Genomic DNA, 27755 nt, shown 5'->3' with positions numbered 1-27755 from the left:
TTGTTGTTGTTGTTTTTTTAAGACAGCAACAGCTTCCTCGTTGGGGTTTTCCCATGAACCCCATTCTTTTTTTTAATGTTTTACGTATGGTGGATTGTCCTCAAAGATGTTGGCATTTGCCAATGATTTCTGTCAGTCTTCAGCTAATACTCTCAGCAAACACTAAGGTTCTTTTGAACGAGGCATGGTACACATCAGGCAATGTTTCTAGACAGGAGACGATTCTAACCTGGAGTGTGTTTTCTAGTGGCCAGAGCAGCTTTAAGCCACCCTTTCAATGTTGTCTCATTGATTGGACTCCAGGTTGGCTCACATCAGACTGATTATCTCTTGTTTTCTTTTGTCAGAATCAGAATCAAAGAGAAAACAATTCTGTCAGTAATGAGGAGAGGATTTATTAAACAGCACAAAAGCCTTGATAATTCCACATGTACACAAAATCATAAATATCCCCAGTCTCCATAGGTTGCCTTCTTCCTTAAACGGTTTCCAAATTATTGGCATGTGATTAGATAAACCAGATTAACTAATTATCAATTTCCACTTCGAAAGTATTATGACAAAACTGTTAGCTAGTTGCTTTCAAGGGTCAAAATAGTTTATGCCAGTACTTGAAGATATAAAATATTTTGTAGTCAAACTCATGGTGCTATTTACATCGTGGTTTTTTTTTTTGTTTTTTTTTTTCCGTTTTGTTTTTAAACATCTTCAAACTGTGTGGGGGAACTAAAATGTAAAACCCTCGATAGTGGAAAACTTACTGAATGATATGATGGACTGTTAAGCATGCGCCTCAATTCTGTTTTGACATTCACAGCTAAACCCAATTCATAAAAAAAGGCATTTTATAACAATGTTTTTCCTGCAAGAAAGCAATTCATTAAGCTATTCTGATGAAGTCTTTCTGCCATCTCTGATTTGTGTGTGATTATTTAACTGTCGTGAAATATCTAGCACTCCATCTGTCCTTTTGTTTCTCATATCATTAGCAGTAACCCACGCTATATTTAACCATTACCTAAGTGCCTGGTTCTAGGCCCTGATCTGCAAAATAACAAAATGTACTAAACTAGTGAGCTTCAGCAATGTGTGTGCTTTGCGTAGGGTGCCAGTGACTAAACAATGACGTTATATAACAAAAATTGGATGCTGAGAATACTCCATTTATTCTTCAGCTTTCAGTCACTTGCACATTTCTCAGCCATACTAAACTAATTCCTAAGGTTTTCCTTTCATTTGTCCAATTTGAGCAAGGTCCAACGTTGCCTTGCAGAACACAGACCATACTACCCCCCCGAAAATAAATGAAAAAAAAACAACAACAAAAACACATGCCTGACTAACAACGGGGCCATCTCATTTAACTCAGTTAAAATATAACTCAAACATGGATTCCCCTTGCACCAGGATATATATATATATATATATATATATATATATATATATATATTAAAAAGACAAATAAATGAGAACTAAAAAATTAAGCAAATGTGGAAATCTCACATCTTAATGAGAACATCTAATTCTTACTGCATTTTAAGGCTGCTGTCATTATTGTGGTCAGGAAATACAATAAACCCCCATTTAAAAGCTGCAATTGCCTTTGTCAAATGCAGAAATATGCCAAGACCGAACTGCACAGAAGACCTCACAAATAAATAAATTCACTTAAAGATTTGAGGGAGTACTATATTAAGGCAATGCAGTGGCATGTTCTCTGTGTTTCCCTCTTGGAATTTTAGCTATTTAAAGAAAGGAGTAGAAGTGGAGACAAATTTAAATTAGCTCATTTGTACATAAAAAAATATTTGGGGTTATGCATTCAGAATCTGACAGCAATCCATGTGGCTGGGACTGGACAACCTGCTCTTCAATGGGTCTGGACACCACAATCTTGCCCTCACAAAACAACCTACATTACTTTTACCACTTGTCTGATAAGATGCCTCCATTTGCAGTAGTAAAACCTTGTTTAGAGCAGTAATCACACATCTTCCCCTTCATTAAGTCAGTGCAATGTTCAATGTTTCCTACAATGAAGAAATTGCAATCCCATCAGTAGTGGGCATATAACCAAGCAGGTGCAAAAATGGAATAACTGCATGAAAAAAAAAAAAAAAAAAAGAATTAAAAATATAAAACTTGTTACATCAAGAGGTGGGAATAATGAGGGATTAAAGACTGTGTGGTCCAGACAGTTAAATCACACCTCGATCTAATGAATGTAGGCTCTGTAGACTGCAGAAATATCATTGTCTGACTGGTCCAGTGCCTTGGCCCTCTTGTACACCTGTAGATGAAACAAAGATGAGCTTTTTAAGCATATGATAACAACATACAAGAGGAATTATTCTAGAGTGGCTCCATGGAAATTAGACCCATAAATTAAGATTCATTCTCCATCTCTTCTCTTGCCTTGCCACCCAATGTAGAAAGTAAGTAGAAAAATGCAGGCGGTGTCAATTTTTATTTGTATTTTTTTTTTAATATGCCGTGGGCTAGTGATGTGCGATATAGACAATTCCCTATCCCGATATAGGTTATTTTATATCTCGAGAAAAGCATTTATTAATATTACATTACATACAGACGGCTGTGGTTCAGTCGGGAGAGCGGCTTGGCCAGTGACCGAATGGTCACTGGTTCAAATCCCGGCAATGACTGTCCACGTCCAAGTGTCATTGGGCAAGACACTGAGCCCTCATTTGCTCCCAGTGTATGAATGTGTGGGTGAATGTGAGGCTTTGTAAAGCGCTCAGGGCACTGTGATGGGGTAGCTAAAGCGCTATATACTGTAAGTGCAGTCAATTTACCATTAATATTAGATTAAATGAATGGCAATCCTTCTCTTATCTGTGTTTTATACAGTCGGTGGAAAAAATATGAACCCTTTGGAATTTCTTAACTTCCTGCATAAATTGGTCATAAAATACAGTATATAGTCTGATCATCTAAATCACAAGAATAAACAGATACTTTTTAAATGAATAGCACATAAACAACAATATATTTTCATATTTTTATATAGCATAAATAGAGGACCCTTGGATTTATAACTAGTTGACCCTCCTTTGGCAGCAATAATAACCACATTTTTCCTGTAGTTTAGAAAATTCCTGAGATGTCTGGTGTGAATAGCTGTCTTAAGGTCATGTCAGAGCATCTGAATATGGTTGAGGTGAGAACTTTGTCGAGGCCACTGCAAAATATATATTTTCTTCTTCTGAAGCCATTCTGTTGTTGATTTGCTTCTGTGTTTTGAATCAACCCCTTTTAGCTTCAACTGTTAGACTGATGGCCTCAAGTTCTTCAGCAAAATATCATGGTAAATTTGTGAATTTATTTCTCAATTGTTGATAAATTTTTGAATTTATTTCTCAATTGATGACAGCAAGCTGTCCAAGCCCTAATGCAGGGAACCCATGAATACACTGAAGCGCCCTCCACCATGCTTCACAGGTAAAAGGTTTTGATATTGGTGTGTTTTTTCCTCCATACATGGCACTGGGAGTTTCTCCCAAACAACACAACTTTGGTTTTATCAGTCCAGGATTTTTTTTTCCAGTAGTGGTGTGGAACATCCAAGTGCTCTTTAGCAAACTTCAAACATACAGCAGTTGTTTTTTTGTAAGACAGCAACAACTTCCTCCTTGTGGTTTTCCCATGAACCCCATTCTTGTTTAATGTTTTGCGTATGGTGGAGTGCCATCAAAGATATTGGCATTTGCCAATGATTTCTGTCAGTCTTCAGATAGCACGCTCAGCAAACACTAAGGTTTTTTTTGAGCGAGGCATGGTACACATCAGGCAATGCTCCTAGACAGGAGACAATTCTAACCTGGTGTGTTTTCTAGTGGCCAGAGCAGCTTTAAGCCACACTTTCAATGTTGTCTCATTGATTGGACTCCAGGTTGGCTCACATCAGACTGATTAGCTCTTGTTTTCTTTTGTCAGAATCAGAATCAAAGAGAAAACAATTCTGTCAGTAATGAGGAGAGGATTTATTAAACACCACAAAAGCCTTGATAATTCCACATGTACACAAAATCATAAATATCCCCAGTCTCCTTAGGTTGCCTTCTTCCTTAAACGGTTTCCAAATTATTGGCATGTGATTAGATAAACCAGATTAAATAATTATCAATTTACACTTCTAAAGTATTATGACAAAACTGTTAGCTAGTTGCTTTGAAGGGTCAAAATAGTTTATGCCAATACTTGAAGATATAAAATACTTCAAACATACAGCAGTTGTTTATAAAAAAAATATAAGATATAAATATATTTAATATCATGGTGCTATTTACATTGTGTTTTTTTGTGTTCTTGGAGAATCCGTAGCCTCGAGGCTCACTTATTTTTTTCCTCCCTTTCCTGTGAATGTTTACAATACAAATATGAAAACAACTGTTTGTGGGGTATTAGTTTAAGCAGACCGTTTATAATTGTGATTTTGATGAAGATCAGACCACATTTTATGTAGAAATTGAAGCAATTCGAACGGGTTCACATACCTTTTCCTCTCACTGTAAATGAGAGGCTTTACATCATACGGTAGACGTTTTTATATTGCCACAACCATATATGTCGTTATATCGCACAGCTCTACCATGTGCCGCTAAAAGTGGACAGTGGGCTGCAAATGGCCCCCAGGCCGTAGTTTGGGCAACACTGTCCCAGCACAATCCCTGGAAGTTTGAAGATTAGACTGTCTACCTTTAATCGAACTTAATTTAGGATAAATACTGATCTTTCAGGGACTGGGTCAGTGAAGTCATGTTTGGGAACAATTATGAATACTGTCCAATTAATAAGAAAACAGCAACTTGTGTTTTCTCTTTTTTAAAGTATAACAAGAGAATAAACTGGAATACAGATCAAATGAAGTCCATGCATCATGCAGACACCTCAAGTAAAAGTACCTCATTGGCAGCTGCAGCCATCGGGGTTGGATGGTTGGCCATATCACCCATGGAGATGGCTAGCCTTAAATCTTTCTGAATGTGCTTCAAATAGTAGTCCGGCTTAAAGTTGCCTTGTAGAATATCTAGATAAAGCAACAGGAAAAATCATGATCCAAATAATAACATCCTATTATATAGTTTAAAAAATAATTGTCATGTAAAATATTTCAGCAGTTGTACTAACGTCATTAAAAACATTTTTTTTAAAAAACTAAATTCATGCCATGTGTCAGGAATATGCAGAGACAGAATTGTGTTTGATGTCTGATGTACTTTACTTACTTTGGCATTTCTGGTCCACAAAGGTGCTCGCCATCTGGCCCTGGCATAGGATGTCCAGAAAGGTCTGTTGTGATTGGCCAGTAGCCTGAGCCAGAGTGAGTCCTTCTGCAATGGTGGCCATGAAGCTGCCCTGCACCATGTTGAGGATGAGCATCATTCTTGCTGCGTTCCCTGCTTCACCTTTTAAATATACAATAAAACAACACTTTTAAGGGGGGGGGGACACAATTGAAATAAATTCTCTTTACAGATGTTGGGCTTTTAAGCAAATGAGCTTGTGATAATTACAGATTGAATGAACTTCAATCAATCAGCAATGTGGATAACGAACGCTTCTGTTTTTGTGCTATTTTTGTTTCTTTGGGTGAATTTTGAGAATCACCCACTAAAAATGTTCTTCCAGCCAACAACAAAAAAACATCTTACTCAAAAAACCAAAACAAACAAAAAACTGTATTGGGCCCCAAAATGATTTCACTAATTGCACCTTTGATTTTTAGTGTGACTGATGTGGCAAAAACACGTCATCAATTATTTATAAAGCAGCTGTAACAAAGTGAAGTACATACGACCCAAGAAATAATCATAATTAAATAAAAGATAAATACATACATATATTTTCTAACTGAGCTCCCTTCACATTAGCATTTGGCATACAGGAGGTCCAGAGTTTTATTCCCACCAGTTGCATATTCTACATGCTGTGTGAAGTTGTTCGTTCATATGAGAGCGGAACGTCCCCACTGACTAGTATGAGAGCAACAGGATGCTGAAATCATACTCTTGCAATCGCAGTGTGCATGATGCCCCACGGGTTGGCTGCAGACACTAAAGTTTCAATCTAAACAGCCAAGGCAGGCACGCTTTTTTTTTTTTTTTTTTATAAAAACAGCCATTAGTTAGCCATACAGATGAAGTCCTCTTCCTCACGTTACTGTAAGTCATTTTAGCAACAGCTCTCCTCCCTCTCCATACCACTTCTGGGATGCATCAGCTGCTGGCTAAATCCATGCTGGAGTGAAGCTCCTTGCGGTTGTAACATTGTAAACGGTGGGGTGGGGGGGGAGAATAAATAAAAAAATAAAAAAAATAAAAAATAAAAAATCCAATAGAGCCGATATTCTCCTCAAAAGCAGTATTACAGCTAAAACACTCATGGTGGAAACGGTTTAGCACAATGCTAAAATAATACTATATGGTAATAGAGGCTGAAAGATCAAATACACGAGAAAGTTAACGGAGCTGCTCTAATGAGAACACGCAAAACAACAACAACAAATATATTCTGCGGCAAATAAATTTCACGGCTAGAACGCAGTAAATAGTAAACGGTAAAAAACAATAGGGATGACACAGAATTAATGACATCATGGCATTAAAAGCACCTCGATATCACCGTGGTCTTGTCACAGTAAAATAATGAGCAGTTATGCTGAAACTTTATTTTTGGGTTGGCTATAGCAAACTGTAGCAAAATAAACTATAAGGACCATGATCAAACTTCACTATCTGGCGGAAGTTAAAGTCATAAAAAGGTTTCCATAGGTAAATCTGCGGAAGGATCATTACCGAGATGCGGTGTTTGTTGCAGCCGACAGGCAACCGCCCCACCCAACCTACTCAGCCTGGTCCTGGCTCAGCCACAGCCGGCGGCTCCTCCCCATTATAGGCACCATTTTTTGAATAACTTTTATATCATCTTCAGAAATAAATGGAAATGTACCGGGCTTACATCATCAGAATCTTTTAATTGGAGGGCCAAAGTATTTTAATTCTTTTTTTTTCTCCAACTCGGATTATGTAATTTAATTAATAATTATGTAAATTAATAATTATGTAAACAAAACAAGAAAACAGCGTGTATATATTATATAATATTTGGTTGGACACCCTTTGGCAATAATGACAGACTCCAAACATTTACTGTATCCATCTATAAGCCTTTTGCACTTATCAGGTGCTATTTTCTCCCACTCTTCCTTTGCCATTTGTTCAAGCATGTTTTCTTTCACTGGTTAAGACATTACGCTCTTCTTGATGTTCTGATTTCATGATGCCTGTGATACAGTCAAAGCCTCCAGTACCAGATGCAGCCCCACAGAATTATGGATCCTTCACCATGCTTTACGGTTGCCATGGTGTTCTTTTCCTTCAAGGCGTCATTGCACCGTTTGTAAACATGTTTGTGTGAATTGGCAAAAAGCTAAATTTTTGTTTCATCTGTCCATAACATGTCGTTTATCATTTGCTCTGTTGTATGTAACAAGTTTTTTTTAATAGAAAAATGGTTCACTAGATTTATTTTCTTCAGGAGATATTTCACATTTAGTACTTAAACTTCGTGGGTGCCAATAATGGTGAGAAGGACTGTATAGTTGTGTAGCCCATAGACCAAATTTAATGGTATACATCTTCAACAGTAAAATTGAGAAAAAGGGAACCACAAGATGGCTGGTATCAATACATCCTACATACCCAAGAAGAAGGAAGTCTTGCCCATGGCCTGAAAGCAGCTGCTGCAATCCTCATAAACTGTTCGGTCACCGGCTGCCAAGATGACCAACATCCCGTCATTAGAGAGCTGCTGACTTCCTGCAACTGGTGCCTCCAGGAAACGTCCACCCCTTGAAGTGATCACCTGATTAAAAAAAAAAAAAAAAAAAAAAAAATTAAAAATTAAATAAAAAATGCAAAGGAACAAATTAAATGCTACAATTTTAAAGGTAATATAAACTTCATTGACACTGGGGTGGTAAAGCCAAAGTAAACTATTCTGTATATTAACGCTAAGACTTGACACACCTGTGAGAGTTCTGTAATTGTCTCTGGATCAACAGTACTCATCTCGACATAACACTTTCCCGGCCTGATTCCTTGCAGCACTCCACTGGGACCCAAAACCAACTGTATTAAAAGACACAAAGACAATTCTATCAGCGAAACGAGACATCCTTCAATCCAGGAAGATATATACTGTTAAACTCACATCTCTGGCAGCTTTTGGGTCAGAAACACAAGAGAATGTAATGTCACACATTGAAGCCACTTCTGCAGGAGTCCGACCCAACCTGGCACCTTCTTGGATGAACAGGTCACACTGGAACATAACAGAAAAGGACTAGTTCTAAACTGCATCGTCAACTTAATGTTATAGGCGAACTTTTTTTGCAAGAATACGCTGTATGTGCCCCCACTCGTCTAAACACTGTATTCCGATGAATATTGATTGTGTTCATGTAATAAGAATTAAACGGATTAATTCATCCATTTTCATCCATCTCAAGGGGCTGCCATGTTGGGCAATATCGCCTTTTGCTGTTGACCGAAATTAACGTCACAAGTGCTCTTTGCACTTGCGTTGTGAACATTGCTGCCATGTTGGGCAATATCGCCTTCTGCTGTTGACCCAAATTAACGTCACAAGTGCTCTTTGCACTTGCGTTGTGAACATTATGTGACCAAAACTTGGAAAACAAAACTAAATTTTAGAAAGTCTGTGTTAAAAGCATCATGTCATCAACCCGGAGCTATGCTAGTTATCGCAGCATAAACGGGGAGTCCCCTTTTTTTCTCCGGGTTTGGTCATGTAACTTTCACAATGCAAAAACATATCACAATATTACCAAACTGGCCCACTCAGAATCTGAATCTCAGATTCAGGAGGAGCAGTGTGGTTTTTGTCCTGGCCGTGGAACAGTGGACCAGCTCTACACCCTCTGCAGGGTCCTCGAGGGTGCATGGGAGTTTGCCCAACCAGTCTACATGTGTTTTGTGGACTTGCAATACTGAGCCCTGGTGGCCTCAGTATTGCATCTCTGCTTTTTGCTGATGATGTGGTTCTGTTGGCTTCATCAAGCCGTGAGCTCCAACTCTCACTGGAGCAGTTCGCAGCCGAGTGTCAAGCGGCTGGGATGAGTATCAGCACCTCCAAATCTGAGACAATGGTCCTCAGTCGGAAAAGGGTAGCATGCCCTCTCCAGGTCGGGGATGAGATCCTGCCCCAAGTGGAGGAGTTCAAGTATCTTGGGGTCTTGTTCACGAGTGAGGGATGTATGGAACGGGAGATTGACAGGCGGATCGGTGTAGCGTCTGCAGTGATGCGGACTTTGTATCGGTCCTGTTGTGGTAAAGAAGGAGCTAAGCCGAAAGGCGAAGCGCTCAATTTACCGGTCGATCTTCGTTCCTACCCTCACCTATGGTCATGAGCTGTAGGTTGTGACCAAAAGAACGAGATCCCGGATACAAGCGGCCGAAATGAGTTTCCTCCGCAGGGTGTCCGGGCTCTCCCTTAGAGATAGGGTGAGAAGCTCGGTCATCCGGGAGGATCTCAGAGTAGAGCCGCTGCTCCTCCGCATTGAGAGGAGCCAGATGAGGTGGCTGGGGCATCTGATTCGGATGCCTCCTGGACGCCTCCCTGGTGAGGTGTTCCGGGCACGTCCCACCGGGAGGAGACCCAGGACACGCTGGAGAGACTACGTCCTTCGGCTGGCCTGGGAACGCCTCGGGATCCCCCCGGAAGAGCTGGATGAAGTGGCTGGGGAGAGGGAAGTCTGGGCGTCCCTGCTAAAGCTACTGCCACCGCGCCCCGACCAGGATAAGAGGTAGAAAATGGATGGATGGATGGATGGATGGATGGATGGCGGCCCACTGAGATGGATAAAAATTGCTGAATTAGTCTGTTTCATTCTTGTGCCACAAACATATTATTATTCAGAATACTGTGTTTAAACTAGTGGTAGCAAAAACATATTCTTGCAACAATAACAAAGCAACCAAAAAAAGGGAGGTTTCGTTGCCCTTTAAACTTGAAAAGTAACACCTAAGAATTATTTTAGCATTAACAATCATTTTGATTAAAGAGCATTCTGTATAAAGCATTACAGAAACATGAGTTTGATAATTACCAATGCTGTTAATTTAGGGCAGCTATGGCATAAACCTTACACTCAGTAGTGAGCTATTAACTTTGTTGAGCACATTGCATACAGGCGTATGTGTTTGCACATTCAATTAATACTATATACTGTATATACCATAGTTTTAATTAGCTTATAATATTGACATTATTTGTAGTCTTTTGTAGCAATTTCAATCCTCTGAATGTGTTGCGCATATAGAAGAATCGACAATAAAAGCACTGTGAACAGTCCACATCGGTAACTTGTATTTATTCACAAGATTTCATTTTTCCATTTGAAAAGTATTCAACAAACAGATGAGTCATCAAATATTATGTAAAAGCTGAAAACTGATTACACTAATTGATTATGGTTCTCATCTTCTGACAGTTTTATGTGATGATATTAAGTGTGTCAAACGTTCCAGGACTGGTGTCACAAAAGATATATTTTAAATCCGAAACTAATCCAAGTTTTCTCCTTCAAAGTCACCCGCCTTGATTCGAATGCATTTTTCCAGCCTTTTCTGCCGCACCTTAATGTTCACCTGGAATGATTCTTCCAGGATCCTAGGCAGCTTTGTCGTCACAGCCATCTAGATGTCATTGAGGTCTTCAAATATATTTTGTGACACCAGCCCAGGAACCTTCTTGACACAACTCACATGCATTTGTGATAATGACTTTGTCTTGTGATATAGTACCTTTTCTGCTGTGCGGTTCCAGACTGTGACAACATGGCCCATTTTCAACAGGTTGGAAACTATACCGCTACCCATCAGCCCCAGACCAAGGAACCCTATCCTGAAGGTAAAAGAGATGAAAAGAAACCTCTAGAAACCTTGTTCTGTTCGACTGATCGACTCGGATTCTGAATAAACTTAAATTATAATACTCAGAAACCACAGCGGACGCTTAACAACTCCACTGTGACACAGTAAAACTGTTCCGGCATAAAAGGTATACAGATCTTCCATTCTGCTTGGCCTAACAGGACAACGGAAATTGGCCGATCATGATCGGTCGCCGATGGATCGGAGAACCACTAATAGGAACATCCATCCATCCATCCAGTTCCATTCTCCTCACCAGGGTCGCGGACGTGCTGGAGCCTATCCCAGCTGTCATCGGGCAGGAGGCGGGGTACACCCTGAACTGGTTGCCAGCCAATCGCAGGGCACATAGAAACAAACAACATTCGCACTCACAGTCATGCCTACGGGCAATTTAGAGTCTCCAATTAATGCGTGTTTTTGAGATGTGGGAGGAAACCGGACTGCCCGGAGAAAACCCACGCAGGCACGGGGAGAACATGCAAACTCCACACAGGCGGAGCCGGGGATTGAACCCGGGTCCTCAGAACTGTGAGGCTGACGCTCTAACCAGACGTCCACCGGAACAGTCACAAAAAATAAATAAATAAATAAATAAATAAATAAAATAAAAGAAGAAGAAAGTCCACTGAGAAGTTTGCAAATCAGCAACAAAGGAAGGAAAAAATACAAATAAGAATTTTTTTGTTGTTGTAAGTTCTACATAAACATCTTATGAAGGCCGTACTACAACATGCATCTAATGAATGGCTTTACTGTATGTTGTGAAGCATCGAATCTAACCTTTGAAGCAGTATTATGCACTGCACTGATGGCACTTCAAAATGTGTGGACTGCTATACATTATCTGTATTTGATTTGTGGATGATTCGTCATTTGCTAGTAAGTTAATGTATATGTGTAGGCATATATATATGTGTATGTATATATATATATATATATATATATATATATATATATATTTATTTTTTTAAATATTTGCTGCGTTTTTAATACACAATGCTTATTGTGATTTTTTTTTTTATCTCACTCTCGAAATACCCCGTATAAAAAAACTCATACTGAAACTAATAAACACTAAAACGAAGCATTTTTTAAAAGAACTTAAACCTGCTCTAAAAACCGAATTGGAAAAATAAAATTCAAAAACAAAATAAAAACCACCAATAATAGAAAATCCAAAACTATTATAACCCTGGTATGCTGTGCCATAAGGCACAGCATACTATAATATCCCGATTATAGGTAATTTTATAAGCCAAAAATGACATATAGCACCCCCTGTCAAAAACTCCAGCAGTCACCACTGTGCTTGGCATAAGCATATCACCAAGCGGAGGAAAAGAAATTATGATTCCCTCAGTAGCAACGATGGAACTATAAAATATTGCTATCAAGGATTAGAGGGTTACATCGTATGGTAGATGTTTTTATATTGCACTACAATATATAATATTGCACAGCTCTAATGTCAACTACACTTCAGGATCCCCCTGGAAGTGGGTGAAGTGGCTGGGGAGAGGGAACTGGGCTTCTCTGCTCAGGCTACTGTCCCTGTAGTCCAACCGCAGATGGGCAGAGGGATGGATTGGATGTTTAAAATAGTTAATGTACCGATTTAATTAATTTTAAAAAAATAAATTAATACATCCGGTGCATGTACCGTTATATTTTGTCTACATTTTTTCCAGCAATATTGATTATAAGGATGACTAATCATTTTGGTCACTAGAATTGTGATATGAAATTTTCACATCAAGTTATCTTTTTTTAGATTGTCTAAAGACTTTCGGCTTCGAGCACTACATGGACACACCGCATGATGGGATGAAACCTTTAGTGTTGGAGAGGATTTAATCACATTTGTGTTGCTTGTTTTGATGTTGAATTCCTGAAAATTCACTGACCCAATGGCGGCATATCCCCATATTTTGTTCAGTTAGGATTTGATTAATCAATTTATTGCCCTCAATACATTCCACTCTTTGGAATTTTAGCCTGACTAAAAATTTGCCACATCGCATAATACTGCAGTGAGGCGTGTTAATACCTTTTATCTGTGGGTGTGATGCTGCCATTAATGGCCGTGCTGTCTGCAGCTTGAATGGATGTTGATGCTGTGTCCTGCAAAAATCAAAAGCAATACCACTGTTCACTTTTAGAGTGATTGAAATTTGAATTCAAAACTAGATTTATCATTTTCAGAGTCTGTAAACTATACCTCTTCAATAATTTTTAAGCGCTTGCTTATCGGTTCCATGGACGAGGCAGGCTAAGGGAATTAAGAACACAACAATACAGTGTGTATATATAAAGAGTGACATATTTGGCACAAAGCAGCTTCCCATTTTTAGATGCATTATGTCAATTACGGACCACACTATGCTAATGCGTCAGCACCAATATGATGCTTAATCATTGAAGTTTATGGTGTTAGACAAACTGTAAAAGTAGGAAATAATTTAAATCGCATCACAAACAAACAATACAGATAATACTGACGAAACTGAAATCATTGGCCACAAAATCTGTGGAAAAATTTGATACTTCTTACAAAAATAATATAAATCCATATGAATATCACAGATTACAACAGAGAGTGACAAATTAATAAGTGGTGTGGCTACACTCTAGATTGGGTTTCAAGAGGACAAAAAAAACATGAACACTGTGCATACTCTTACCTTCTCAGACTGGCTAAGCAAGAAGTGATGAAAATGTGGGTCATCCTTAACAGGCTGCAAAAGAATAAGGGCTCAGAGTTGAAATGTGCTTTCTTTGAAATTGAATTGAAATTGAAGCGCATATTCTGCACAATGCAGCATGATCAAGGCATTAATTGTTCTCCTGTGACATTTCATTAGGAACTTTCTTGACAGAGCAAAATGCAACTTCTTTTTCCAGAATGTCCATCAATTTTCTTTAGCGTTTGTCCTCAGTGTCACGTCGCAACAACAATTTACACTCAAACCTACAGTTATGTAAAATTAAGGTTCTTCAACTAACCTAACATGCATGTTTTTGGAATGTGCGATGAAGCCCCACACACACACACACACACACACACGATTTATATGGACAAATACACAAAAAAATAAATACAGTAAACACCAAACATAACGAATGGATTGAAAAACAAAGAGAAAAATAAATTCAATAACATTTTGGAGAGAAGTTTGTTTCACATTTTGAACAGCGGTGCACAGAAATCGGAAAGCGCTAGTGCCACTGCTTCAAATACCATGCATAACAATAACTCAGTTAAAATTGGGAGTCAGTGTATTTAAGGGGAAGTTAAAGTGTGCACATTTCACACACAAGATACAGGGGTGACTTGAGATACGAGTTTATTTCGTTCCTTGACCGCGCATATAACCTTACACACTTGTATCTCAAATTACAGGTATCTTTCCCCATTGAAATGAATGTGAATTAAATAATCAGTTTCATCTGCGACCAACCCCCAAAACACTGGTGGTGTATATCCCCCCCCAATTATTTGCAAATTTTCACTATTCGTGGTCGGGCCCTGTCCCTTTCTCCCATTTTCACTATTCGTGGTCGGGCCCTGTCCCTATCTCCCACGAATATCGGGGGACCACAGATTTTTGCTTTCAGTTTACGAACAATTTGGTTGATATTTTTTTGTTAATGGGGGGAAAAAAAAGTCAAATTTACACACTATTTTCGGTTTATAAACAGACTTTACATGGCCATGCGAAGGCTCAGAAATTTTTGCTTTTTCTTCCACTGTATAAACATCATTGGTTCAGTGGTTCAGGTAATGTATCTTTGTTTTAGGCCTAAAATGGCCATTGCATCCCACAATGCTATTCAAAGGCTGTGCTGCATTCTGGTATGTGGTGGCCATTTAGGGCTAGCAGTAACCACTGTAAACGTAAATATTTCTGTACCCGAAAAGGCTAAGACATTGCATAGTGAGGCCTGGCCTGTGTGGAGTTTGCATGTTCTCCACGTGCCTGCGTGTGATTTCTCAGGGTAGTCCGGTTTCCTTCCACAGCCCCAAAACATGCATGGTAGGTTAATTGAAAACTCTCAATTTCCCGTAGGTGTGAATGTGCATGCGAATGGTTGGTTGTTTATATGTGCCCTGCGATTGGCTGGCGACCAATTCAGGGTGTACCCCGCCTCTCTCCTAGACTCAGCTGGGATAGACTCCACCACGTGCGTGACCAGAGTAAGGATAAGTGGTATGGATGAGTGTTTAGCTTTACAGTGAACTTCTAAAGCTCTGCTGGAAAGTTAATAACATATGATATGCGAATAAGCAAGCAACAGTCACTCTTACTACTTTCTACGATGGTATGGTACCATCCGGGTGGTGCTGGGTAATAGTGCTGGAGCGCAGCATGGAACTTATATATACTTGTATAAGAGTGGCAAAAGCTGAGATTTGTATTTTTTATTTTTTGCTGACAACGGACCAATATACAATCCCAAAGATCGAATCGGGAGACCCCTAGTGTATACCTACAACAGTCACCATAAAGTGACCAACTAGTACTGTTTTTGTTAAAGATAACTTGATAGTTTGACAATGTTCTTTGTTCGACCTGTGCTTAAATACTTGATAAAAAGAACAATTTGTGTAACGACAATATTCCAACCAAGTTTCTGCTTTGCTTCTCCGTTTCAGCAAATGCAAAAACCAAGGCTGCTGTCACCTCAAAGGGTACTGATTCATGTCATGACATTTGAAAAAGCTGAAGCAGTATCTATCAGCCTGAAAACATACAAACTGTTTTTTTATGCCATTACATACCAATTTTCTCTTGTTAATCCATCTTTCAAGGTCAAGGAACAGTTCTGATTGCTCATCCATTTTCAGGAAACTATAAATACAATTATCAAAATATCTTCCCACTTACATGTGGACAGCTGCCTTTACAGACAAACCGAACTCTGGTGATCAATGCGGTTAAAAGTGCGCTTCATTTTCATGTACAATAACCAAAATAAAGCAGTTGCACGACAATTTCACCACTGTACTTACGAAGGAGAAAGGGGCACCCTAAACTTTAGCTGAAGCTAATCTGAGGATTCAGCAGTCAGAATAAAAATACTACCGACTTTACTATTATGAGAGCACCAGATGGGAGGGGTAAAAAAATATATATACCGTTAATGGAGGCAAATTTTATGTACACATAAAATGGTCAACCAGTTTAGGATTTATCAGATCAGAAGCTCATTGAGAGCAAAGAAACGACACAGATTTGACAAAGACTAATTTGACCATGGTGGTATTAAAATATATATATAAATATATCTTTTTTTTTTTTAAAAACACTAGAAAGTAGGGAGGGGTATCCCGAGCCGATCACGAGATCGAAAATCGGGGTCAATCACATGATTTTCAGCTGGTCGAGGTCAGGTGAAAAAAAATGTTATTCATTTTCTAACATTTTAAATGTCACAAAGAGACAAAAATAATCCAAAGGTACAAAGATCTTACCAAATGGAACAGTAATAGCTTCTTTTTATATTAAACAATGTAACTTTCCAGGTATTTTTAGTACCGGTATAATATAAATGACAGCGACATGCAGACAGTGTGTTTGCGTGTGCGCGGGTGACACTCGCATACAAACACGGTCTCTGCCCTCCCTGAGCGTGCTTTCAACTCTTTAATGACACCCCAGGTGTAGTTTACTGTTAAAATAAACACACAACAAAAAGAAATATACACATTGTATTTTTCGATATAAGACATGATCGTTTTGGAAATCGCAAGCTTAATGTTAACAGTAAATGGAAACCCCCATTGACGGGCTAGCTAGAATTAGCATTAGATCATGGGTGGGATTTACCTTCAAATAACGAATATTTATACACAAACTCCATAGTCACACATGCAGACAAGTAATATAACAATACTCGCAGGCACATATTCCTAATCTGGTAAAAAACATTTTTTTAATTACTGCAAACATTTCGCTCCATGCATGCATCACACCACACTGCCCAAGGCACGCGCATAGCAGGAACAGGACATGAAATCAGATGTAGGCTAAATGGGATTACCAAAATTATTTCTATTTGCTAAATTTTTTTAATATTATTTTATGTGTTACTAATTTAGTTTTGGGTTGTTATTTTAAATATTAAACGTTTAGTTTTGGTAGTTATATGCATCAGATCGTGACTTTAAAATAATAAAAAAATAAAAAAATCAATCAATCAATGCTAACTGAAATGATTTAGCAGAGAAAAAAAATACTTTTTCTATTTTATTTCATTTGTGCAGTTTGTGGAGTGAATTTGATATTTTAAAATGCAGCTATCCATTGTGCGCTGTACAGTTTTATCCAATGTTATGTCACAAACACTGTCAAATAAGGAAGACAGTTTAAAACAGTAAATCTACATCTAACTATAAACTGCTGAGGCCACATATTAGGTTCAACTAAACCCTCGAGCAGAGCTACAACCCATGTTTTAAGGATGTTAAATGCTTAGTGGTTAGGTAAAATAATATTTTCTGGATCAACTGAAACAAATCAGCCATTCTAAAGCTGTTGTACACTGAAATGTGTCAAAAACCAAAAGGGAAAACAGAATCAGTGGTCAAGTGCTAGCACCAAAAGGTCAGAAGGGAAAAGGTCTGCATAGTTGGTCATTAAAGCCAAGAGTTAAGGTAAGGTAGAAGAGCAAGGCAAGCTTGGTGGGAAGTAGGGGTGGGGTGGGGTGGGTTCACCTACACTGCTTTCCCATTTGAATCCAGGTGCAGCCCCCAGCCTCTCAATAGTGGACGGCTCGGGGTCAGAGTCAGTTAAGTCCTTTAAGAAGGAGAGAGACACATATTCACCTTTAAAACAAAGGGTGAATTTGCTGAGATTCCTGTGTATTGCAGGGGGTACCCATTTCAGATATATAAAAACCAGGGGAGTTTTGAGGATTAAAGACACCAATCCTCAAATTAACCAGTGTGAGGGACACAAATCCAAAATATGAACAAAAATCGACGAACATGAATAAATAGGTATGCGAGAATTCCCGACAAAGCTGTTTGAACAGCCAGTCTGGCATAAATCCATAAAATGTCACACCTAAAAAAAAAAAGATCATAGCAGAGCTGCCAACCTATAGAAATTCACTTCCAGAACAATTTGTCCAAATTTGTGTGACTTTAAATATTTTCAAAATTTTGTCAACAACATAACCACGAGACAGTTATTGCAGTATATTATGTAATAGGATAAAAATAATTCTGCATACTGTTCAATTGCACAACATAATCATGACTCAATATTTGTAATCATTATTAAATTATGGCTTCAATATTTGTTATTTTGATGTTTTTATTGCACCAACCTTGTAATGGCAGATGCAGTTGCAACCTGAATCTAACTAAGTATATGAGATGTCGACGTGCCGTCGTCAAAAATATGTCTATGGATTAAGTCGCCTTTACCAATCCTGTTTACAACCTTGGTTAGGAAAAAGTTTGTAAATCGGATCTCAAAAGGCAACCTAGAACTCTGTTTTGCAGAGAAAAATAATTTGCTCATCGATTGAACTGAATAGTTTATGAATGGACAATAGTTTAGATTTCTGTGTTTGTGAATGTACTTGTATAGATGTCTTCTCTTCCATGCTATTTATATTATGTATTTATATTTCCTATATCTACTACTGCTACTGATATGAACGAAATTTCCCCATTATGGGACTAATAACAGTTATCTTACAAAGATGTATAATTCATAAATATAATTTTAACTTGACCCCGTTCTCAGATGACATCTCCAGCAACATAATTCATTTCCGGTTCAGAGGCCGTTAATTATTTGACATTTATATCTCCAGACACGTATTAATTGGCTTGTGTTTTTGTAGTTCAAACTTGTTTAGTCTCCGCTATAACATGGCTACAGCCAGACCTTTGGGACAATTCTACTGTATCACCCAATCACTTACTTCAGTGTTTTGAGACTTCATGACACGATAGCTTATCAATTAGCATCATGCTTTTCTATCTTTTTTCATCCCGCCCTCCCTTTGTGATAACATAAACGATACATGTACGAAGCATGGCAAGAAGTGTAGTTTATTCGCTACCTTAGAGGCAATGATTAATGACTTGCAACTGCGTTGACACCGGACGCAAAGAGAACTTTCGTCTACGCGGCTTGGCAGCCCTGGGGTGGGGTGAGGGGGGAATAATATAGTGTGCCCCCAAGCAACTTTCCCCCCCCCCCAACAATATAGTGTTTGTTTCATCAAATTCGTTAATGAACATTTTCGTCACAGTGGCAAGACACAGTCCCGTACTGGCCAGTGATGTCGGGCAATCCATTTGTTGATGACTGTCTTCCCTCTGTTCCATGGTATATTAATGCCGGGAAAAGTTTTGTTTTATTTTTTTTTTTATTATTTTTTTTTTAACCCTTCTCCTGACTGATACCTTTGAAAAACGAGATCCCTGTTATGCTGTAGAAGGTCTCCGTGGAACATGGCTTGCGCTGCAAGAAGTTATTTCAAGTCAGGAAAAGCCTACTAGAAAATCTGAACTTTATTTGGAGTTAAATCAGAGGCACTTCAGATGGTGGCAGGTGTGTGCTGATTCCCATAAATGTGGTTAATTTTGAAAACAGCCACGATAGGAGGGTGTACACATTTCTGCAACCACATTATCAGTTTATTTTTTACTTATCCTTGCTAAAAGATGTCAGTTTTTTTAATTAGGTTGTTGTACAGGCTATAGGTCCACAATGGTGAAAAACGTTTTGATGCAATGAAAAAAAAAACCTGGCAGTTGAACGGGTCTGTGTATACATTATATCCACTTGTACTGTATGTCTCAAGGCATCTACCATGTACCATACATTAAAGCAGAATATCTAGGCCTTTATTTATGTAACGTGTGAAATAATGAGTGGAATCTGGTTTGTGCACACAAACCAATGCTAAAGCTGATCTACAAACCCGTGGTAATGAAAATTGCACAATTTGCCACAGAGTGTATTCTGCGTATTGTGGGAGAAGTACATGGAAATAGATTTTATTTTATTTTATTTTTTTTTTAAAAAGAAAGATAAATCTAGCACGCGTAATGCGATTTATTAAGACAAACTGCCAGGGCTCGAAGTTAACTTTTTAGGGCACTTACCCGTCTGGCAAACTTGAGCTTGTCCTGTTCGGTCAAGTGTACCCAAATGTTTGCTGTATCTTAATGTTTGGTTTTACCACACTATTAATCTCACAGAATGATAATTATTGCGCTATTGTGGGAAAGCTCACGGTATTGCAGAAAGGTTGACGGTACAGGTGGGGCACAGAGGTGAAAGCAGAATTACTGAAATCTTCACATCAAACATTATTATTAAGTTATAACATTAGAAATTGCTGCTATTCTAACTAACAAAACATCAATGCCAACTAACAGTGATTTATTTGCGTGAGTCAAAAAAAATAAAATAAATCAAGTCAAATCCGAAAGGCAGGAACACTCAAAGGCAACGGGTTTCGAAACAGCTATGTAACAATAAATAAAAGGATTTATTTTTGCAGCGATATTGAGTGGACCCATTTTATAATTTAATTTTTGGGACTAATGGAATGTAATTACGGAGGTATGTTTTACCAGGAGTTAGAATTGTTATTCCTTCTACATGTGATGTACATTCAACTATTGACTTTCGACTCAATAGTACACTACTAAAGAGTGATACTGTTACGATATGCTTGAACAATTCGGCGGTGGTGACACACGAAGATACGACTCACGAGCCAGGATGCTGTCTGTGCGAAGCGGAGGACCACGGCAACCAATCCCAGCCCGTGAGCCGGCGTTTGCTGGGACAGAGGCCGACGTGTACAACAAGGCGCCTCTGTCTTGCCCAATTGATTGTGAACAGACTCTCTGACAGGCGAAGTACGCCGTAGAGTGCTGCAACGCTAATACACTCCTCTCAACGTTGCGGTCACGTGAGCCAGTAAGCAAAATCGGCCTATTTCTTTAGACGTACACACATGGTTATATGGCTTACACATCAAATGAGGACGTGAAGCGCTGTAGCAGCCTGGCTAAGCGGCTTTGCTTTGTATCGATGGCAAACTCTTGCCCCGTCGGGACTGGTGTATATTTTGCTCGCTTGCCCGTGAGTATTTTTTAGTTGCCCTGGGCAAGTGAGAATTTTCGAGGAGGTACAGCATGGCCATGGTATAACAGTTTTGTATGAAGATTGACAGTGACTCGAGATATGATATTTGCTATATAGTTTGTGAACAAGAAGCAGTGGCAGACAAAACAGGTCAATTAAATATAGATACGCACACACACACAGTGGGTACGGATAGTTTTCAGACCCCCTTAAATTTTACACTGTTATATTGCAGCCATTTGTTAAAATCATTTAAGTTATTTTTTTTCCCTCATTAATGTACACACATCGCCCCATATTGACAGAAAAAAACAATTGTTGAAATATTTGCTGGTTCATTAAAAAAAGAAAAGACTTCAGAACAACTCCGTGACTGTTCTTGGATGGCCAAGCCAGACCCCTGACTTAAACCCAATTGAACATCTCTGGAAAGACCTGAAAATGGCTGCCCACCAATGTTCACCAACCAACCTGACAGAAGGGGAAAGGATCTGCAAGGAGGAATGGCAGACGACCCCCAAATCCAGGTGTGAAAAGCTTAATTCCCCAAAAGACTCATGGCTGTATTAGCTCAACAGGGTGCTTCGGGTAAATACTGAGCAACAGGGTCTGAATTCAGTTTTTTTTCCTGTCAATATGGAGTGCTGTGTGTACATTAAAGTGTAAAAAATTAACTTAAATTATTTTAGAAAATGGCTGCAATATAAAAAAACATTTAAGGGGTCTGAATACGTTCCGTACACACACACACACACATTATATATAAAGGCTTTACTTTTATTTGATCATTTGTTTTACTCAGAGGGGCCAGTTTTCATCATGAGGGCTCCTAACCATCTTCCCCTGGTAAAACCACTTAATTTTGAGCATTACCACAACCATATGATTGACATACATTTAAAAATGATTGTTTTGTGTACCACCACCATATAAAAGTACCATTTATGATTATCCACACTATTTAGCAAATTATTTACTAGCAGAACAAACCAATTTACCCATTTAAAATCATAGTCCCAAACAGAACATGGATACATCATTACTACAGCAATCATTGCACTATATTTTAATGACAGTTTGCTGTACAGTCTTGTTTCGAGTGTGGATTTTTTTTTTTACTTTGCACGTGTCTATGCTATAAACAGGGTAGAGCAAGAGAGAGATTAGCTTTGCTAGCTTCATAACGTTATTAAAACATTTGCACAGGACTATTATAATAAGTGAAATGAAAACGAGAGACAGTTTAAGCAGGCAATCTTTGCAGTTAGCAGTATAGCCCCCCTGCCCACACGCACACCCTCGTAATATTTAGACGACCATACGTGACGTCGCTTGGGGAAACAACTTTTATTCCCGTGACATATGTAACAGCATGATAATGTGTGTAAAAAGAAAAGTTGTGGGTAACTTGCGGTGGGGGGCGTTTACCGGCTTCCCGGACTTTCCAAGGTAGGTACGGGCTAGCTAGCTTGCTCACCAGATGAGATGACAGCTCACACTTGTCATGTGAAATGAATTAGCAGGCCAGCGTCAATATAGGTATGTGGTGGCCACGCCACTGGCCAAAAAACGGCATACTAGTACATGCACGCGACGGTGCTGTTGATAATAGCGTGTCCTATCTGAAAGAAGCAGTCAATTATGTTGCAGCAGGCAGCCAATCATATTGCAGCGAGGGTCGCTTTTTAACTAAAATGAAATTCATAATGATTGAGACAGCGTCACAGCTCTCTCTCTCTCACCGTTTAGTGAGCGACTAAATTCCACACCATTAAAACATGCACTCGCCCAAGTGTGACAAAATGAAATAAATGTCGCATATGTGACCAATTTGATCGCATCTCTAGCCCTGCGAAGTTATGCAAGATTCATTCAACACATCATGGCAGATGATTTAGGTGAGCTCGCCAGCTACCACTAAAGAGCAACGAGACTAGCTAGCTGGCTTAGTAGTAGCAGATGTTGCCAGCCATCGTGGGTTTCCACATTTTACGGCGCTGAGGCCGGCACAAAACAGACCACAGTCATCATGCGGCAAGGAATCCTGGTTAAAGCAAGTGATTCTAAACTAAAAAGAAGCGTTTTGAAAACAGCTTTTAACGAAGGGAAAAGCGGTTGCTCAAGCGCACCAGCCAAAATGCATCCGCCGCCTTCTCCGGTGTTCTGTGTAAACAAAGGATTTCAAAGTGGCCCTTGCAAACTGTGTTTTTTTTTTTTTTTTTAATAAGCAGTCATTGGAAGAAAGAAATTTGGACACCCTTGCCTTACAGATACAAATGGCTCGATCATTATAAGAAACTCTGCTTGTCTGAGGCGCTACTTGAAATGAAATCACCACACGAGGGACAAAAACTGTGTTGATGTAGTTTGCTTGGACTATTTCAACTACAGTATTAACCCTTGTCTTTTAAATCCACTCTTTAGTGTTTCAGCCTTTTTACACCTGCTGCCAAAAACACCACAATCTCAGTAAATCATGCGCACATCCAGACCAACGGCACACAATCTGTTAGGGCAGGCCGTCACTATCACAGTCAGTGCACTCATGTAGCCCTCAAGGACCCGTACCTTATTAATGATGGGGCATTGTGATTTCCGAGGAATGTTGCAGAGACGATCATTTGAAAATGTAAATACCTGCAGAGATTTATAGCTAGTGTTGCATATTGACAATTGATGTTTCCTACCTTGTTAAATCATTGTTACTGTGAGAAATCATTAACATGATCAGTGGATTCATATCAATGAATATCATTGATATTAATAATTAAAAGGAATTTCACTAGATTAGTTTTTTTACAAGTGTGTATCAAACTGGCCCTAAATCCTTTCAGAAACACTATTTAAAAGACAAATGAGCCATGGCAATTCATCTCAGATTTTAAATAATCACACTGCGCATACTAAATTCACATTTTTACTAAAACCCTTCCCACAGCGCTACGAAATTTCTCGAAATGTTGGTCGTGCCTGGTTAGTGGATAAGCTTCTGCATCTTTTTGCGTGTACAATTAAGTTTGCGGCAATTTTTGCATGGACAACCCTTTAAGCAGACCTTGTTCAACATGGCCACCAACAGCGCACGCAATCAGCGCAAATAGGCAATTTAACGCCCACTATTTGGGATATTAGTAAATCAGGCTACTGAACAGCAGGGCTACATATTTCGATGCCAAACAAATCAAAGCGGGTGACATTTTACATAGCATACTGCAGTATATGTCTGTTTCTTATTCTTTCTCATGGCAGCTGCCATATTGATGTTCTGGCATGTGATTTACCTGTCATATTTGAAGGAGTGGACTGTTGCAGATGTCTGCACCATCTGAGTGAATTTGTGGTGTAAATCTCAGTGTGACTCCTTGATGAATAATTTGACAGCTGACATCTTTCTTTTCCTATTCTGCTGTCTTACTGACCTTCTCAGAGGGGTCCCTCAAGGCACTGAGATCCTCATCATCCTCATCCAGTATTTTTAGTGGTTTTTTAGGAGTCTTCTTTCCTTTGGCGTCTCCTTTACCTTCAGAGTTCTTGGGGGGGAAAAAATAAATAAAAGTCATCCGCATTTTATTTATCGATAGCACATTAAAAATTGTACAGAGCAGTCCCCAAAATGAATTGTTAGGTACAGCAGTCCACGCCACGTGAAAGACATCAAAAAACAACTACTGCTTTCAAGAGCCCTAAAAGTGACAAAAGTTGTAACGCAAGACTAACGTTTTTAAATTTTATCACTGTTTAAACTGTTTCAGCCGTAGATGGCATAACAAGAAATTGAGTGATCTGGGTGTGCTACCCATATGTCTTGAATTAACGTGAGGTGCACTCTATTATATTTCTATGTTGGATTACAAACACAATATGGAGTAATGCATGTACAGGATATTAAATATGTTCTAAGACATTTAATAAACATGTTTCAGTACAAATGGCAACACACACCGCTGCTGTTGATTTTTTTTTTTTTAAAAATTTAATACTATACCAATTATGATCCATGAAAAGAAATGTATGGAAATGGATAAGAAACAAATTACAGCATGTTAGTTTAAATCTGTGTGCCACAGAGGCGCTTAATGCGTCTCCATCTTGTGCGACTGAGATCCATATTCACTTGGTGGAATTTTAACAATATTTTACAACATCATGCCTTATCAGCATATTATTTTTATAATGTGTATGGTAATACATTAGCACAAAAACACAGCGTTCCCTCAACTGTTTTGTAAGTATTAAGGCTTCTTTGTACTGACGACACTGCAGCTATACGGCGCATAGTTTGCCTTTATACTCGAGCGCAACCCACGCGCGCAGTTTTGAAAATGTGCTGCAGTTCAGGTGTGTCGCTACGAGTGGTATTGGCTAGGACACCACAGGGTGGAGTTTCCTCTGCATTTTTTGGCCATTTCTAGTAGCCATTTCCACTTTCCTTTTAGTAACAAGGAACAAAGCAACAACAATGGTGACCGTGGAACAGTCTCTGCGAGAACAAATGGACCTAGATGACCAGATGATACGTTTAATTATGCTGCAAAATAACATCTATACCGCTGCCTTGTTATGTAGAACCAAGGGGCACGCTGAGTACGTCATCACAGCACGTGACTAAAACGGACCAATCACGAGAGATGGTATGTAGAACCAAGGGGCACGCTGAGTACGTCATCACACCATGCGACTAAAACGGACCAATCACGAGAGATGATCTCCACGGCGTTCGACGCGCAGCAACTATTTTTGCCATGTGCGCTTCAAGCTACGCAGAGGGGCCACGCGGGGCAATTCGTCCGTCATGTGACGCAATGCGGGCGTTGTCGGCCGCGGGAGTATAAAGAGGCCTTCTTCCTCACCTGTTCTTTCCCCTTTGATTTTTTAAGAAAGTCTTCCACTGCATCAACTGCCTGCTGGAAGCGCTTGCCTTTATTTATCTTGATCATCTCCTCTTTGTGAGCATGATAAGGCTTTAGTTGTTCCACTTTGATCCAAGCACTGGGACAGAAACATGATCATCCCCATTTGTTGAAGAGGAACTAGTCAATACAATCACAACATTTCACATTTCTACTTACTGGTCTTCAGTTCCAAAGAATTTCACAAAATGGCATTTTTTGCCCCTCGGTTTTTTTAGATCCTTGGGTGGGCTTACAATCTAAATTGGAAAAAAATAAAATAAACACACACACATATACATATACACATTCATTCATTCAAAACCAACAGTGGCATTGATCATTTGTATTCATTGGAGCCATAAATCAGTGGTTTTGCCACCCAATCATTTACCTTTCCTGGCCATGGTGGATATCGGCCAAGTTTCCCCCTGAAATTCGACAAGTATTTAGCCATAATATTATAATTTCTATGTATAGCAAGTGGCATGCAGAGAAGGTACTGTACAGAAATATAGTGCTGAAATGAAAAAGCATTTGTAACGTGATGTTTGGTAGATAGACGTATAGATGCATACATACACTATTAAAACCAAGGGAAATTTCAAACATGGTATGATGAACAAAATGAATGAACAAAAACATGGTAAAGTTACTTCAAATGTATTTAAAAACGGTGCTTGTTTACTCAAACGTTTGTATGTTAATAAATAACCAATGCTATTTTTTTAAATTAGATAACGGGTTTCTTTGTTTACAATTACATCCACAAACGTTTTAGGAATAACAAGCAAACGCTTTTAACAACTCTATCAGCATGGCGTTCTGTCAAATCCATATTATTCTCCGTCAATTGACCATTTTCCACAAACACCCAAAAAATAAAAAATAAGAAACATCAGACAAATATATTTGGAACGAAAAGACGTGTATTACATGTTGTAAATGGTATGTAGGGTTAACATTTAGCTATAAAACGACTCCATAGGAAAATATTCGGTGCTTTACTTCAGTTTTGTTCGCTGCATTACTGTGGAAGTCTAACAGTGGTGGATCATTCGCGACGACCAACGCAAACAAGTGCTCCGAGGCCAGCGTTACGAGCAGTTTGCCATTATATACATATCCATAAAACATATATATCACATCGGTGAAAATAAACTCTGCTATAGGCAGGCAAATTGTAAAATGTTACGGATTAAGCAAATCGACGAATTAAGAGTTTTCAGTGTTAACACCTCTTTGCTAACCCAGATTTCCGCTTAAAACAACTGCGCTAGAAAAACCCGTCTTCAAAGCAGGAAATTATACACGTCCACTGCAATATAAACGTGAACGGATACAAAGCACAACTGTGACATACGTGCTCCGAAGAATAGAATTGTACCCACAAAACAATATAATTTAAGTAAATAAAAACTGCTAGTTTTCCGCTAATGTTAGCAACGAGCTAGCGACGAATGTTGAGTCAGCTTGGCTAACAATTTGTTTGGGTTGTCCATCAACTAACCAAGTGGCTAACACTTTTAAGGATTAAAATTGAGTTCGTGGTAATGAATTTATATGGTAGGCTAACTTAACTAGACTAGACTAAACTAAACTAATGAATGTAGAGACCATTACGAAGAAAACTGGCAGGCTTTAACGTTTAAAGGACATCTCACCACACTAGATCCCCGATTCTCAGATGCACCGTCGCCATCTTGCAACTCTAATAAAACGTCGCAACGAATGAGAGGAAAAGACAACACTTCGCAAGCTTC

General features: G+C 38.9%; 1 protein-coding gene across 4 annotated transcripts; it reads right to left on the bottom strand.

Annotated features, from left to right (window-relative positions):
• Positions 1-56: 56 nt before the first annotated feature.
• On the bottom strand, positions 57-27755 carry glyr1 (glyoxylate reductase 1 homolog (Arabidopsis)). 4 transcript variants are annotated; one of them, XM_061699759.1, is made up of 16 exons: positions 27657-27755; positions 26387-26423; positions 26173-26252; positions 25954-26092; positions 24523-24633; positions 17699-17776; positions 13661-13714; positions 13198-13248; positions 13027-13100; positions 10848-10947; positions 8233-8343; positions 8049-8150; positions 7722-7884; positions 5247-5426; positions 4923-5047; positions 58-2290 (listed from the first exon to the last, which is right to left on the bottom strand). In XM_061699759.1, exons 1-16 carry the CDS (start codon positions 27692-27694, stop codon positions 2216-2218), a joined length of 1518 nt encoding a protein of 505 aa, XP_061555743.1. In that variant the 5' UTR covers positions 27695-27755; the 3' UTR covers positions 58-2215. The 4 variants fall into 4 exon arrangements, with proteins under 4 accessions (XP_061555744.1, XP_061555743.1, XP_061555746.1 ...); XM_061699760.1 differs by lacking the exon at positions 13198-13248 and having other exon boundaries at positions 57-2290; XM_061699761.1 differs by lacking the exon at positions 17699-17776 and having other exon boundaries at positions 60-2290.

This window comes from Phycodurus eques, chromosome 16 (assembly GCF_024500275.1).
Source record: "Phycodurus eques isolate BA_2022a chromosome 16, UOR_Pequ_1.1, whole genome shotgun sequence".
NCBI lineage: Eukaryota > Metazoa > Chordata > Actinopteri > Syngnathiformes > Syngnathidae > Phycodurus > Phycodurus eques.
The sequence above is the reverse complement of the archived record's forward strand: the minus strand, read 5'-3'. Positions and strand labels throughout refer to the sequence as shown.